Raw genomic sequence first — 15,754 nt, forward strand, 5'->3', positions numbered from 1 at the left:
ACACTTTTTTTTTTTCAGGAATAAAACCTCTGCCTCATTTTTTGATGAACACCTAGGCCTACTATGTTACTGAACTTTAATGTTGGTCATTTGAAGTTACTTTTTCAAGTGGGAGATACACTACTATAGAAATTGAAGGCTGTCATAACATGGTTACAGTTTTTCTTTTTCCCTATTTTTTTCCTAAATTGTAAATTATTTTAAAAGGTGGAAAAAGTTTAGAAATTATTTATTGTCCTTTTTTTTTTATTTTTTTAAAACAAAAAATTACAAAAACAACAGTGCGCACACCGGACAACACTTCACTCACATTAAATGTACAAACATTTTGAAATGAATTACCTCAGGCTCATTTTGCAACACAAAAAAACTTATTCATATTGAAACATCTCAAATTGAAACAATGTTTATTTAAGGATAAGAATGCAGTATCCAGTTTAATGTTCATTGATATTTTCTCAAGACAAGTAGCGTGCAAAGATTTCGGACTATCACGATAGTATTAATTCAGAGACCTTTTCACAGCAGTCATTTTGAAAGTGTTAGACAGTAATAGTGGGACAAATACAGCGGCTCAAATAAGTAACAAGTCACCATTTTCTCGCTAAATCACTTCCGAAGGTGCTATTGACCTGAAAATTTCACCAGATGTTGGGAACAACCCAAGTAATCCATACATACACAGAAAGTAGAACAAATAAGATCAGAAATTAAGTTGTGTAAAAATGTGAAATGACAAGGAAAAAGTATTGAACACATGAAGAAAGGGAGGTGGAAAAGGCATGGAAAGCCAAGACAACACCTAAACTCTATCAATAATCAAACAGCAATCCAGCCCCTTGTCAGTGCAAATGAATAGCTGCTGTTTCAGTCCTACGTAATTGATGGCCCGACAAAAAGGTCTCATTGCCAAGGCGTGAGTCAAGACACATCTCATGATAGGTGAGAGCAAAGAGCTGTCTCAAGACCATCGCAAAGTAATTGTTGCAAAACATAACGATGGCATTGGTTACAGGCGCATATCTAAGCTTCTGAACGTTCCAGTGAGCACGGTTGGGGCAATAATACCTAAGTGCAAAGCCAATCATGCCACCATAAATTTGCCTCGATCAGGTGCTCCTCGCAAGATTTCCGGCAGAGGATTTGGAAAGAAAAATCAGAAGAGTTGTCCAAGAGCCAAGGACCACCTGTGGAGAGCTTCAAAAAGACCTGGAATTAGCAGGTACTGTTGTCACAAGGAAAACAGTGAGTAATGTACTTCACCGCCATGGCCTGTATGCACGCTCGCCACGCAAGACCCATTCCCCCATTCCCATTGCTGGAAAAAAAAAGCATGTCAAAGATCGTTTAAGGATTGCTGAACAACATTTGGACAAGCCAGTTAAATACTGGGAGAATATAGTCTGGTCGGATGAGAGCAAAATTGAACTCTGGATGGCATAATGCACACCACGTTTGGAGGAGAAATGGCACTGCACATGACCCTAAAAACACCATACCAACAGTGAAGTTCGGAGGTGGGAACATGATGGTGTGGGGCTGCTTTTCAGCAAATGGTACTGGTAAACTACATTATTGAAGGAAGGATGAATGGGCAAATGTACCGAGACATTCTTGACCAAAATCCTCTGCCATCTACGAGGATGATGAAAATGAAACGATGTTGGACATTTCAGCAGGATAATGATCCCAAAACATACTGCCAAGGAAACTCTCAACTGGTTTCAAAGAACCAAAAAATAAATCAAGCTGCTCTCATGGCCCAGCCAAACACCTGACTTGAATGAAAGGGAAAATCTATGGAAAGAACTGAAACTCAAGGTCCATGAACGATTTGAAGACTGCTTGTGTGGAGGAATGGGCCAAAATCACAACGGCGCAATGCGTGTGACTAGTTTCTCCATACAGGAGGAGTCTCGAAGCTGTCATTGCAAACAAGGGCTTTTGTACAAAGCATTAAATAAATACCAGTTGGCGTGTTCAATACGTTTTCCCTTTGTCATTTCACATTATTACACAAAACTTAATTTCTGATCTCATTTGTTCCACTTTTTTGTATGTATGGATTACTTGGGTTGTTGCCAACTTCTGGTAAAATCTTCATGTCAATAGCACCTTTGGAAATATATTTAATGAGAAAAATGGTGACGTGTTAAATACTTATTTCAGCCGCTGTTTATTAGCGGAATGACTTAAATAAAACCGACATAGGAATTCAAATTGGATATGGACTTCACTGATCTAACGCTTTGAATCAGGGGTGTCAAACTCAAATTGACGGTGGGCCAAAATGAAAAATGGGGACAACGTTGCGGGCCAAACTCTATATTTAATAAAAAAGCACTGCGATGTGCATGTTTTCCTTCTCTGCAGAAATGTAGCGTCAAAGTTGATCATACGACAACAGACTTACATTTTGCTTAAACACTGAATCTGGAATAATCAAACTTTCATATTATAAACACGAGAAATCGAATTTGTGATAATAATTTGCGTCAGTGGTATTTGTTTGTTGTTTTGTATTAAAATAACATGAATTCTTGTGTCTTCTGTTTATCTCCAACTACCTTTTTTTTTTTTTTTATGTCAATCTTTTTTCAAAGGCCAACAACAAAACAACCCGAAAAAAATAAGAGTGTCGTTCAATAAAAATCCGAACTATTAACAGTCCCTGCCTAGGATTTAATAAAGGGCATTTAACAAAAAAAAAAAAAAAAAAAAAACATGAATTCAATGTTTTATTCTTTGTTCCAGCCACGTTGCGTCACACACGCCAAACAGGTCTGTCTTTTACTTTAGTGAACAGACAAGCTGCCTCCCACCTGTCTTGGCCATTTTTGGGAAAGGGGAAGTGTAAATGTGCTCGAGGCGACCGGTAGCATTGTCGCTAACGACCGCGACAGAAAGGGAAGGGGCGCTCGCCGGTCTCCGCTGATGTGCCGACACGCTGGCAAAGCATTCTGGGATTTGTAATATTAGCGGCGCATGTGCTATATAGTGGGGGGGCCAGCTCTAATACGCATTTAATATGGTCTTGCGGGCCAAATATAATTACATGGTGGGCCGAATTTGGCCCCCGGCCCTGAGTTTGGCATATAACTTTAAATGGATAATGCAACATCAGGAGCGCTCCATTTTACGGCAGTATCTTGCGCGAGGATTCAACGCTTTCTACTGGGAACTAAACCCAAGACCTCCACCCGATCCATCTGCCGTGATCACCATGAGTCGGTCTGGCCTCAGCGAAACTGCCCAACGACAACTCACGACCACCTATATATACATTTATTCTTCCACATCTTATTTATACATGGTCATTCTAGGATTTCTGAAACAACACATTTTATATTTTGCATGGTACGTGACTATACTATAGATATTTTCACTGTGAATTTATTCATATACATATGTATATATACAGATAAGCTGCAAGCACGCTCTCTCTCTCTCTCTCTCTCTCTACTAATTTACCCGTTCGTATGGATCCGGTCGTGGTCTGGGCGACAGCGTCTGTGAACTCCACGACTGCATGTCAGAGCGCGTGAAGAGTCCCAGACTCCTCACTGCATCTCTCAATCCAGATTACAGAAGAAACAAACACCTCGTCCAGATGTTTTCCAGGTTTCCAACGCTGCTTGGTTATCACTCGGCATGCCGGCGAGGAATTCCTACTCTCGGCATCTCTCTTGTTGTCCTTCTATTCGATCTTCGACTCTATAGCGTCAACAGCTGCCCCAGCGCCATTTTGAATTGCTGGGTACATCCCGCCAGCTCCCTCACCTTTTCACTCATTTCCCTGGCAGCTCCGGGTGACGGATATTGCAGCGCTGCTGTCTTTGTACTGATTACAATGTCCTTGAGTTTATTACAGAGGGTGTTGCTGCTCTGACCTACCTCCGCTCTCACTTCAGGTGACTTGGCCTGACGGGATAGCGTGTCGCCAATGAAAACTAGCTTGTGTGCACTAAGGATGACAAGCTTGCTGTGAGCCACAAAGATCTTAGGCAGTCGATTGGCGTTGACGGCAGTAAAAAAGGCATCGATCGCGTTGTTGACGGTGGTGAAGTTCTGCTCAGACTGCTCCAGGTAGAAGAGAAGAAGTTGCCGGTCAGCCTGGCACAGTTTGGAGGAGGCGTTTTGAGGAGACCGGTTGCCTTGGGAGGGACTCAACGATGGAACCCAACCAGTCAAGTCGTCGTTGATCGGTCGGCTCACTTCCTTCTCTAGTCGTTCGAACTGTTTCATCTGTTATAATAGGAGGGGAGAATGTGGCCGTTACACAATTTGAATAAAGTTTGCAAAAATAATCATACGGCCTCTTTCACCAATACTGTATGAACATACGGTGGCGTTGAACGGTCTTCACCCCCTTCCTCCTGATGTCTGATTTTGTTTTGTTTTGCATATTTACCTTAATTAAAAGTTTCAAATCATGAAGCCGATTTGATCTCGGGAAAGTTAACAGAAAATGGATGGGGCCATCCAAACCTTTCTGGCTCGATGTGAAGAAGATATCGATAAGTCTAAGTCTCATTCAGTTGCCAAGAAATACTTTGATGATCACAAGACGTTTAGAGAAATATTCTTTGGACCGATGAGGCAAAAGTTGAACTTTTTAGAAGGTGTGCGGTCGGTTACATCTCGTATGAAAATGACAGCATTTGATAAAAAGAACCTGATGCCAACAGTCAAAGATAGCGATGGTCTAGTTGTGCTTTGCCGAGTCAGGACCTGGACGACTTGCTGTGATTAACAGAATCGTTAATTCTGCTCAAAAAAAAATCTTGCGCGCAAACAGTTTGTAACTGTAAATTGAAGACGCATCACCAAGAGTGGAACGAGCCGTTTCCAGCTTCAGGGGGCAATTACTCATTCACATGGGCTTGGATTTGGGTCCCCCCCCAATAAATAAAATCGTCTTTAGAAACTACATTGACAGTATATTTATATATATTTTTTTTCAGTATATTTATTTTTTTATTTTGTTACTTCCGTTTCTTGGCAGTGTGGATTTGCATATTAGCTAAACATTTAGTTGGATCTGAAAGATTTAAATATTTAACAGTTATATTTCAATAAATTGAAATATATTTAACATCCGTGTCACTGATGGTGCAGTGGTGCACTCGCCTGGCTTTGGTGCGAGCACCGTCGGTTCAGTTCCCACTCGGTGACGGCGTCAATGTGAGCGCGAACGGTTGTCCGTGTCCCGCGCCCGCGACCCTAGTGAGGAGAAGCGGCGCGGAAAATTAATGAAGATTGCGCATGCTAAATTGACCTTTTTGCACGAACGCCTCCAACGTCTTGCAAAATGAACTGTGCGGCAATTTCGCGCATTCGGCAGATGCAATGTTGCGCCGCATCAGTCGAGCTTCTCCACATCTGTTTGTCTACGCTGTTCAGTTTCCCATTTTTGCACACACAAACCATTAGAAAATCATGCCCTCGGTTGGATCCAAACTTAACCAGGAATGTCAAACTGATTAGTTGCCCCATGTTTGTTTGTGCCACATGCTCTTGAGCGTGCTAAAAAAAAAAACACAAAGAAGCGCAGTGAGAGAAATATGGGATATTATAGCAGAATAATAGTGAGACATTGCTCAACACTGTGATATTCAGTTATTTCCCTTGTCTTTATTTTCACACCTTGTATGTTAGGAGAATTCCGTCAGCATTTAGACGGTTTGCAAGGAAACAGTAGAAATATTGATCCTGCCTAACACCTCTAGTTGTATGTTCAACATTGAAAATCATTTGTTTTGTGGACGCAAACATCTAATTGAGTCAGGGAGAAATTATTACATTACAACTACTATTACATCCTCACGTACTATTTGTTAATTAAATACAAAAAAAAAAAAAAAAAAAACAACAACTGAGGAGTCAGCATGGGAGGGAGTGATGACAACGGCTGTGGATAGCAAAAAAAAAAAAAAAAGAAAGAAAAGAAAACACTCATTTGCTTGCTATTGCTTGAAAAGCTATAGTTGAATTTGTTTTGCAGTGTTTAAGGAGTAGCCTATGTGATGCAGTGGTCAATACCGCAGGCATTCATTTCATTACAAAGTCATATTATCGATCTTTAAAGAGTCATTTATAAAATGGTTATTGATTGTTATTCATGAATTCCTTCCTTGTGCCCATTCTGTGGGCTCTGTTGCAAAAGCAGGTGATTGAGAATGAGGACCCTAAGCCACAAAAATGAAGTTATGAATAGAGCCCGAGGTGTAGACGAAATGTACAATTATAAGAAGGCAGATGACTGGCGGGCAGCCCAGAGCGTAGCTCGCTCCGTTAGCACCGCCAAAGTCTGGCACACGCGACGGCCGCCACCGAAGTAAAGATGGAATACGTGTGTACAGTAGCTTTGCACTCCTACAACTGCTACTGAGTAGAAGGTTTTTTGTTTTTTTGAATCCTAACACGTGCCACCCACGTACAATTTTAAAGAGGTCACACACACACACACACACACACACACACACCTGTTGCTGCTCCAGTTGTGTCTTGTTTTTCATGATGCTGCCTTTCTCCATCAGTTGTCTTTGGCTCTTCTCAAACTCTTCCTTACCCTGACAAAACAAGACAAAGACCCCTTTTAATGCTAGTACCCAATTACGTGGTCAAGCTGTCGGAGTGTAGAATTTTCAACTTTACATGAATGGTGGATTTCATGTTATCTGTGACAGTATAAATGTTGCATCATGCGAAAGAGTGATACGTGCGAGGTGACGCTATGTAGTATGTTTATCAAGCCTCCTCATTTGTCATTAAATAGTGTTTTACTGTTTTTCATGTCATAATTTTACATGATGTATGATGACAGTGAAAATTTGAGCTGCGACAAAATGAACACACTTTACATTATATGTAACAAAAATAAATGTTTTGTAAATTCGAACAGCTCGGAAGTGTATTGTGATCATTCTATCGGCATTTTTTTTCCAATCAATTGTCTATCCATTGTTTATTACTTTTGTCAGTTTCAAGTTATTGTGGATTTTTCCTTCTTTAATAGAAGAGTACCGACCAATGTGTCCAACGTGTCTCATTGGAAGTAATTCAATGATAACGTCTGTACCTGTAAATGCACATAGTCATAGTCCTCCATCCATCCTTCCTCGGTGGTCTCATAAGGGCCGTCATCACCTCCCTCTTCCTCTGCAGCTGCAAACTTTGGCGGCGAGGGTAAGGGTCTGGACTGAATGCTTATCCTCTCGCCCACATGATAGCTCCCACCTTCTGGTCCCATCCCGTGACAGCTCATCCTTCCTGGTAACGGAGGAAGCGGTAACTGTTGCTGGGGACTCCGCTTGAAGAGCAATGAGCCATTTCCGTGGAGAAAGGAAGTAAGCTGTTTGGTGTCATCCGGGATTCCACGCACTGTCATTATTAGTTGATCTAAGACATCTCCTCCCGGTTGCGGTTTGGCAAGTTCTGTATGCAACCAAGAAATGGCATCTAAACTCTGAGTCTGCATAATCAAACTCTGAAAGACCTCCTCCAATTTGCCCACCTGCCGGCCCAATTTGGCCTGCAGCGAGCGGTCCGTGGCCTGGCCGGCATTTGCTACGGCGCCCCGGGAAAATTCTAGGAAGTCTCGGAGAGTGACGCATACCCGATCGGCGGCCTGGCGAATGGCCGGAAGATTCCCCTCCAGGTTATCCGGGCTTCGCCAGTCGCTCGTGATGAACGACATCATTACGGAGACACTCGACTCGACGGCGTGTTGAAGGCGGGAAAGGCGCTCCATGGCCGGGTCCAGGTCTAACAGAAGGGGTTTTCCAGGAAATAAGCCCGGGGCAGGAGAGGATGAGAAAAAGTCATTGTCAGCGACAGGGAGCATGTCCGAGGATGAAGCGGAGTTGTCGCTGAGCGTGCTCCCTGTGCTCGAGGCAGAGAGTCGCTTGAACGCCCGGTAGAGATCCTCACTTGGGAACTGGGCATCGCGGACAACCTGTCAAACACATCGCTCGGTTTCAGTGTCGTTACACGCATCGGCGCAATAACCACCATAAGAATTAGGGATGAGTAACGTCAGGAGGGTAGACGCGCCAAGGGCTGAGGGACTGTACCTAGTAAAGGGCACCTTGCCAGTACTGAGGAATTAGAGTGGAGTGGAATAAAACAGTCCCAATTTATCATAAAAATTGGATTTTACTTGGCCAAAAATACTGATTGTGATTCTTGTGGAAATGGGTACACGACAAAAGAAGGTACGTTTTTGTTTCCCTGAAAGCTGTTATGTAACAAACAGTCAGATGCAAAATTAATACAATAAATGAATGCACTTGTCGCCCTCTCTAGCGACTACTAACAAAACCACCATGGGCATACTATAATACTATCCCCCTTGTCCTCTGTGTGGTGTCAAATATATATAGCAGAGTGAAAACTGGATTCCACCTGGAGGAATTAAAATTAGCACCGTAATAGAACATAAAATGCATGAAAAAACAGCTTTTGAGAATTAGAGTTGGTACTGCGGGAAATGGATGCTAGAAATGTGTTTCTATTATTTTGTAGCATTCAAATGTTCCAAAAGCTCAGTTGTTAAGGATTTAAAAAGATCATTTCCTTGTTGACAAGAGGCCAGCGTGCCTCGAAAATCAAGCGGACGTGCCACCTCGCCACACGGTGAAGATGCACGTCGGACAGCACGTAATCGCCAGGACTGGCAAACAACCCATCCAGCCATCCATTTTCTGAGCCGCTTCTCCTCACTAGGGTCGCGGGCGTGCTGGAGCCTATCCCAGCTGTCATCGGGCAGGAGGCGGGGTACGCCCTGAACTGGTTGCCAGCCAATCGCAGGGCACATACAAACAAACAACCATTCGCACTCACATTCACACCTACGGCAATTTAGAGTCTCCAATTAATGCAGGTTTTTGGGATGTGGGAGGAAACCGGAGTGCCCGGAGAAAACCCACGCAGGCACGGGGAGAACATGCAAACTCCACACAGGTGGGGCCGGGGATTGAAACCCGGGTCCTCAGAACTGTGAGGCTGACGCTCTAACCAGTCAGCCGCCTGGCAAACAACCAATAGAATGAAAAACTCTATCAGTCAACTTAAGTCACTCCTTCTGATAGTGGTACATTAACTGCAAATGAATTACAATTCAAATTTCATATCAGCTTTGCAGCTTTAACGACAGCATTGTTTTTTTTTAGACGTTTGGTATTGTTTTTCTTTCTACGCAACCTACATCGGTGAAATTCTGTTACTTCTGCCATGTCATCAGCCTGATTCACAGACGTGTTCCAGGGACCTTGGCGATGCAGAGAGAAGCCAAACGACGTCTGCCGTCCATTTAAAAGCGCTTCTCTTGGGATGACGGGGCACTCGTTTATGTCTGCGAGCAAGTTCACTAATGAACGATGCGCACCATAACCCCAAACCTTAGCAAGCTCGAACAGGTGCCGGCCCCCAGCGACGTTGGACGGATAAGCACTAGAGAAAATGGCTGGCAGGGTCTTTGTATTGTAAATCTATCTCCTACCTGTGGAGGAACATCGTAGATATTTGTGCATTCGCTCTCTCCTCCCTCCTCTTGCTCTCTTGGGATGTCATAAACATCTGGGGTAGGTTGACCTCCGTGGTGCACGCTAGCTGGAAAGTTGTATATGTCCTGAGCCAACGCGCTAACTCGATCTCTTTGGACATGTTTTTTGGTTAATGTCGGGGGCGGGACGTCGTACACATCCTCAGGCAGGAGATTCTGTTTGTGGTCTTCGTTCGGACTACCAAACATGTACTGGCCAGAAGGAGCGGAGGCTTGGGGTTTCTTTTTGGTCAAATGGGATGGCACATCATAGGTCTCCTCTTTTATTAGATGAGTGACAGGAACATCTTTAATAACTGTGGGTGGGAAATCATAAACCTGGAAAGAGAGAGAAATGTCTGTATTAACATAAAAGATTCAATTCATCATTGTCAATTAGTCATTTACAGGGTGTCCACAAAAACACTGCCTGATTTTACAATATTATGCTATCTAAAGAAATTCAGTGTCGATTGATAAATATGGTGTCCGAAGATTCCCTCACAACAACATTTGATTCTTTTTTCCCATTTAGCAATTGGATGTTTTCACAACTGGCTGCTAAAGGCGGTGACTACTTTGTTCAGCAAGACGGTGCACCGCCACACCGGTTTGTCATTGTCAGGAGATTTCTCAGTGAGAACCTGCGAAACGGTTGGCTGCGCGGAAAACAATGAAAAGGTGCTCTGCAAGTGGCGCGTACAGTCGTTGATCCGAACTGTTCATGACTTCTTTCTTTGGGGGGGGGACGGGGACGTGAAGAGCAACGTTTATGTACACCCCATTGGAACCCTGCAACCCTGGGTGAAAAATTGGACTAAAACAGGACGCATTCTCAATATTGAGGTGCCGGACATCAATGTTTGCTGAATAGCCACAGCGAGTGTCAGTAATGCTGCCTTATAACACCTGAAATTGTATGAAATCATGCAGCTGTAGCTATCAACGAAAAGATTTTTTTACAAAAACTGTTGCATGTTATATCAGTTTGAAATTGTTTACCTGGACCCCCTGTATTAATTACATATTGTTGTTGTCCCCCCTCAATAAGCAACAAACAATTTTCACAGCAATGCATTATACAAAGGGTCGGCTGATGATGTAGCGGTGACTTCGGTGAAAACAGTGTGGGTTCAGTTCCCACTCTATGACGACGCGACTGTGAGCGTGAATGGCCGTTTGTCTCTACTACGTATGTACTGTACCCTGTGACCATTTCACGGTGTATTACACTTTTACCCTAAGTCAGCCGGGATTTGCTCCAGCTCCACGTGACCCTGAGCAGATTAAGCAATATACGAAAATTGATGGATGAAATGTAGATCTATGTTTTCACAGCGATGGCTGTAAATATATCAAATATATATTTGACATTTTTAAGCAGACATACTCATAACTTCCGCTTCGGTGTAATAATATATATGCACACTCTCTCACAAAGGTTAAGTACAAGCCTCACAATTTTATTTTCATGGGAGAACACTGACGACATTACTCTTTGCTGCAATTTCAAATAATTTCCAGCTTGTTTAACAGTCTAACTTTACTGTCCTCTCAAAAAACTCAACACACAGCACTTAATGTCTAAACTGCAGGCAATAAAGGTGAGTACACCCTTAAGTGAAAGTGTCCAAATTGGGCCCATTTAGCCATTTATCTTCCTTTGTGTCATGTGACTCGTTAGTGTTACCAAGGTCTTATGTGTCAACCGGGGAGCGGTTTAAACCTCATGTCGAAAAAGTCACTAACAGTCGGAAACAGACAAAAAAAGTTTCTGTTCATAAAGATGGCCTAAGCCATCAGAAGACTGCCAACTCCCTGGAAGTGAACTGCATCACGTTAGCCAAGACCATACAGCGGCCGAACAAGGCTGCTTCCACACAGAACAAGCCCCACCGTGCTCCACCAAAGAAGTTGAGTTTTTGTGCTCAGCGTCATATCCAAAAGTTGTCTTGAAAAAAATATAGCCGTCTGAGTGCTGCCAGCATTGCTGCAGAGGGTGAAGGAGTGGAGGGTCAGCTTGTCACTGTATGAAATTGGTCATCCCAGAAGGAACTTCTTCAGTGTGCTGAAGACAAGCATACTTAGGACATGGATTACTGGAACCGATTCCCATGGTCTGATGAGACAAAGATTCAAAAATTTGGTTCAGATGGTGTCAAGCATGTGTGACGGCCAGCAGGTGAGGACTACAAAGACAAGTGTGTGTTGCCTACAGTCAAGCGTGGCGGTGGGAGTGTCACGGTGTGAGGCTGCATTAGTGCGGCAATGGGGAGCTACAGTTTACTGAGGGAACCCTGAAAACCCACCTACACCGTGAAACACTGAAGCAGAGCATGAGCCCCTCCCTTAGGGAAACTGGGTCACAGGGGAGTGTTCCCTCCAAGACAACCAATGCTCTGGTAAAGAAGCTGAAGATTAAGGTGATGGATTGGCCAATCATGTCTCGAGACCTAAACCATATTGAGCATTTGTGGGATAAACTCAAGAAGGTAGAGGACGAAAAGGTCTGTAACATCCACCAGCTCCGTGATGTCCTCATGGGCAAGTTGAAGAGGAGTCCAATGGCAACATGTGAAGCTCTGGTCAACTCCATACCGAAGAGGGAAGAAGGCAGTGCCGGAAAATAAAGGTGGCCACATCAAATATTGGCACTGTGGGAACAATTTGGACATTTTAACTTAGGGGTGTACTCACTTCTGTTGCCAGCGGTATAGACGTTAAAGGCTGTGTGTGGAGTTATTTTCAGGGGACAGTAAATTTACATTTTTATACAAGCTGTATACTTACTACTTTACATTGAAGCAAAGTGTCATTTGTTCGGGGTTGTCCCATTAAAGATATACCAAAATATTTACAAAGATGTAAGGGGTAATAAATGCATACATACAACCTCAATTCCAATGAAGTTGGGATGTTGTGTTAAACAAATAAAAACAGAATACAATAATTTGCAAATCGTGTTCAACCTATATTTAATTGAATACGCTACAAAGGCAAGATATTGAATGTTCAAACTGATAAATTTGATTGTTTTGAGCAAATAATCATTAACTTAGAATTTTGTGGCTGCAACACATTTGTCATGTTTACCACTGTGTTACATCACCTTTTCTTTTAACAACATTCAATAAACGTTTGGGAACGGAGGACACTAATTGTTGAAGCTTTGTAGGTGGAATTCTTTCCCATTCTGGCTTGATGTACAGCTTCAGCTTTCCCTAACCCTAACCCTACCTTTCAGCAATAATGGTGCCTTCACAGATGTGGAAGTTACCCATGCCATTGGCAGCAACACAGCCCCATACCATCACAGGTGCTGGCTTTTGAACTTTGCGTCCATAACAGTCCGGATGGTTCTTTTCCTCTTTGGCCCGGAGGACACGATGGCCACAATTCCCAAAAACAATTTGAAATGTGGACTCGTCGGACCATAGAACACTTTTCCACTTGGCATCAGTCCATCTTAGATGAGCTCGGGCCCAGAGAAGCAGGCGGCATTTCTGGGTGTTGTTGATAAATGGCTTTTGCTTTGCATAGTAGACTTTCAAGTTGCACTTACGGCTGTAGCGCTGAATTGTATTTACTGACATTGGTTTTCTGAAGTGTTCCTGAGCCCATGCGGTGATATCCTTTACACATCGATGTCGGTTTTTGATGCAGTGCCGCCTGAGGGATCGAAGCTTACGGGCATTCAGTGCTGGTTTTCGGCCTTGCCGCTTATATGCAGTGATTTCTCCAGATTCTCTGACCCTTTTGATGATATTATGGACCGTAGATGATGAAATCCCTAAATTCCTTGCAATTGTACGTTGAGGAACATTGTCCTTAAACTGCTCGACTATTTTCTCACGCACTTGTTCACAAAGAGTGTCAGTAGTACCTCGCCCCATCTTTGCTTGTGAATGACTGAGCAATTCAGGGAAGCGCCTTTTCTACCCAATCATGGCACCCACCTGTTCCCAATTTGCCTATTCACCTGTGGGATGTTCCAAACAGGTGTTTGATGGGCATTCCTCAACTTTCTCAGTCTTTTTTGCCACCTGTCCCAGCTTTTTTGGAATGTGTTGCAGCCATAAAATTCTAAGTTCATGATTATTTGCTAAAAACAATAACGTTTATCAATTTTAACAATAAACATCTTGTCTTTGTAGTGTATTCAATTAAATATAAGTTGAACATGATTTGCAAATCATTGTACTCTGTTTTTATTTATGTTTAACACAACATCCCAACTTCATTGGAATTGGGGTTGTACATGCTGATGTTGCTTGTGCACGTTCTGAGCTGAATGGAAGCTGCCTTTTGGAAAAAAATAAGAGAAGAATCTGGGTATCAGATGCAGCATCTTGAAGAGGGCCATAAAGGTTTGGCTGAGGAATCAGAGCAGAATAGGCGGAGAGCAAAAGGGCACCATTGGTACTGCACTAAGCAGCATCAAATTGTGCTTCGGTTAAGTTATTACTGACCTGGGTGTTGTATTTGTCACGGGTAGGAGGCACATCGTATATGTCCTGCTGGGTTAAAAATTGATGTCTGGTTGGAACACCATACTTATCATGGTCTTTCTTCATTGTGTCATAGGCATAGACTGGGCCCACATGAGTAGCTGCAAAACCCTAAAGAAAATAGATGAGAATAGTCAAAGCAATTACAAACTACTGATGACAAAGGCTTTATAATAATAATTTTAAAAAATGATAGAAATTGTGCGATGGTATAGCCATCCATTTTCTGTACCACTTATCCTCACTTTGGTGGAGAACTAGCTGGAGCCCATCCCAGCTGACTTTTGGGCAAGAGGCAGAGTGCACCCTGAACTGGTTGCCAGCCAATCCCAGGGCACACGTAGATAAACGACCACCTACATACCTGTGAACAATTTAGAATTTTCAATGAACCTATGAAACATGTTTTTGGAATGTGGAAGGAAGTCAGGGTACCTTAAGAAAAACAACACAAGCACAAGGAGAACATGCGACATGCATGCCAGAACCAAGATTCAAATCCCCAACCTCAGAACTGTGAGGCGGATGCGCTAACCGCCGGCGTGCGATATTACCATGACGATATACTGTCGCTACTCTAAACAGCTTTACGCTTGCCTCCAGCGGCAGAGAAGGCAACTGTTGTGTGTTTGGGAAGTCCTGTCCTGATCCACTCCGTATGGAATGTGCCTTGGAATAACATTGCTTATGAATTGGCAATATTTAAATAACATTGAATATATTTGATTGGGGCAGCACGGCAAGCGCAGACAGTGGTTGGCACAACGGCCTCACAGTTCTGGGTTAGAATCTCAGCTTGTATGTTCTTGAATACTCCGGCTTTCTCCCACATTCCACAACCATGCACGGTAGGTTAATTGAACACTCAAAATTGTCGATTGATCTGAATGTGAATAGTTGTTTGTCCGTGCCATGTGATTGACTAGCAACCAATCCAGGATGTACCTTGCCTCTTTCCCCAAGTCACCTGAGATAGGCTCTCACTCACCTGCGACCCTAATAAAGGCAAGCGGTATAGAAATATGAAGGATGGATATTTTATTGATGTAATTTACATCCTCTCTTGTGGTTGCGAGAACTTTCGGCATCCGACATCAGTGTTGAGTGAAAACTTAAGACGTCTTAGATTTGGGATGCTTTAGGGGATGTAAACCTTGTGATATATTGTGTAGATGTGTGATGTGTGTGATCTATGGGAGAAAGCAGCAGCAGCAGCAGCAGCCCCGCGTCCTCTGCATTCTGCCAACTCTGCTTGCCCGCGTTGTACTTTGCTTTGTTTGCCTCCGTTTGGGGACATTGCTATTCCATTACAAACTACTGTCTCAGTAGTTGCGGGGAACTCCTCGAATGTCAGAATGAGACATTAAACAAACACCAATGGAGGAGAAGTTTTATATTTTTGAAAATAACGTACTTTGTTTGTTTGATCTGACAGGCTAAGCTATGGTAAGACAATGTTTATTTTGTCATTTCTAGCTGTGCATCCTCAAATCCTTATGCCACATTTGAATATATGGGGAAAGATGTCTAAAAAACTTTACACAATTATAGCTGCAATTTACACGCTTTTTCAGATCCACAAATCTAGTCAGGATTTACATGCTTTTAAATCCATAAATATATCTGCGATTTACACATATTTTTATATTGTGTTTGCATTTATCATGACTTGTTATTTGTAAATATTATGTTCTGCTTGTAA

The 15,754-nt window shown here is 42.8% G+C and overlaps 1 protein-coding gene across 3 annotated transcripts in view; it reads right to left on the bottom strand.

The window, feature by feature from the left end:
- Positions 1-390: 390 nt before the first annotated feature.
- The window catches only part of bcar1 (BCAR1 scaffold protein, Cas family member), a 31,536-nt gene continuing 16,172 nt past the window's right edge, over positions 391-15,754 (bottom strand). For all 3 annotated transcript variants that reach the window (XM_061677169.1, XM_061677166.1, XM_061677167.1), the window contains exons 3-7: positions 14,014-14,163; positions 9,503-9,883; positions 7,082-7,957; positions 6,486-6,572; positions 391-4,245 (exon numbers count right to left, since the gene is read on the bottom strand). In XM_061677169.1, the coding sequence (XP_061533153.1) occupies positions 3,715-4,245; positions 6,486-6,572; positions 7,082-7,957; positions 9,503-9,883; positions 14,014-14,163 (2,025 nt within the window). In that variant the 3' untranslated portion in view covers positions 391-3,714. The remainder of the gene's footprint in view (positions 4,246-6,485; positions 6,573-7,081; positions 7,958-9,502; positions 9,884-14,013; positions 14,164-15,754) is intronic.

This window comes from Phycodurus eques, chromosome 5 (assembly GCF_024500275.1).
Source record: "Phycodurus eques isolate BA_2022a chromosome 5, UOR_Pequ_1.1, whole genome shotgun sequence".
Classification (NCBI taxonomy): domain Eukaryota; kingdom Metazoa; phylum Chordata; class Actinopteri; order Syngnathiformes; family Syngnathidae; genus Phycodurus; species Phycodurus eques.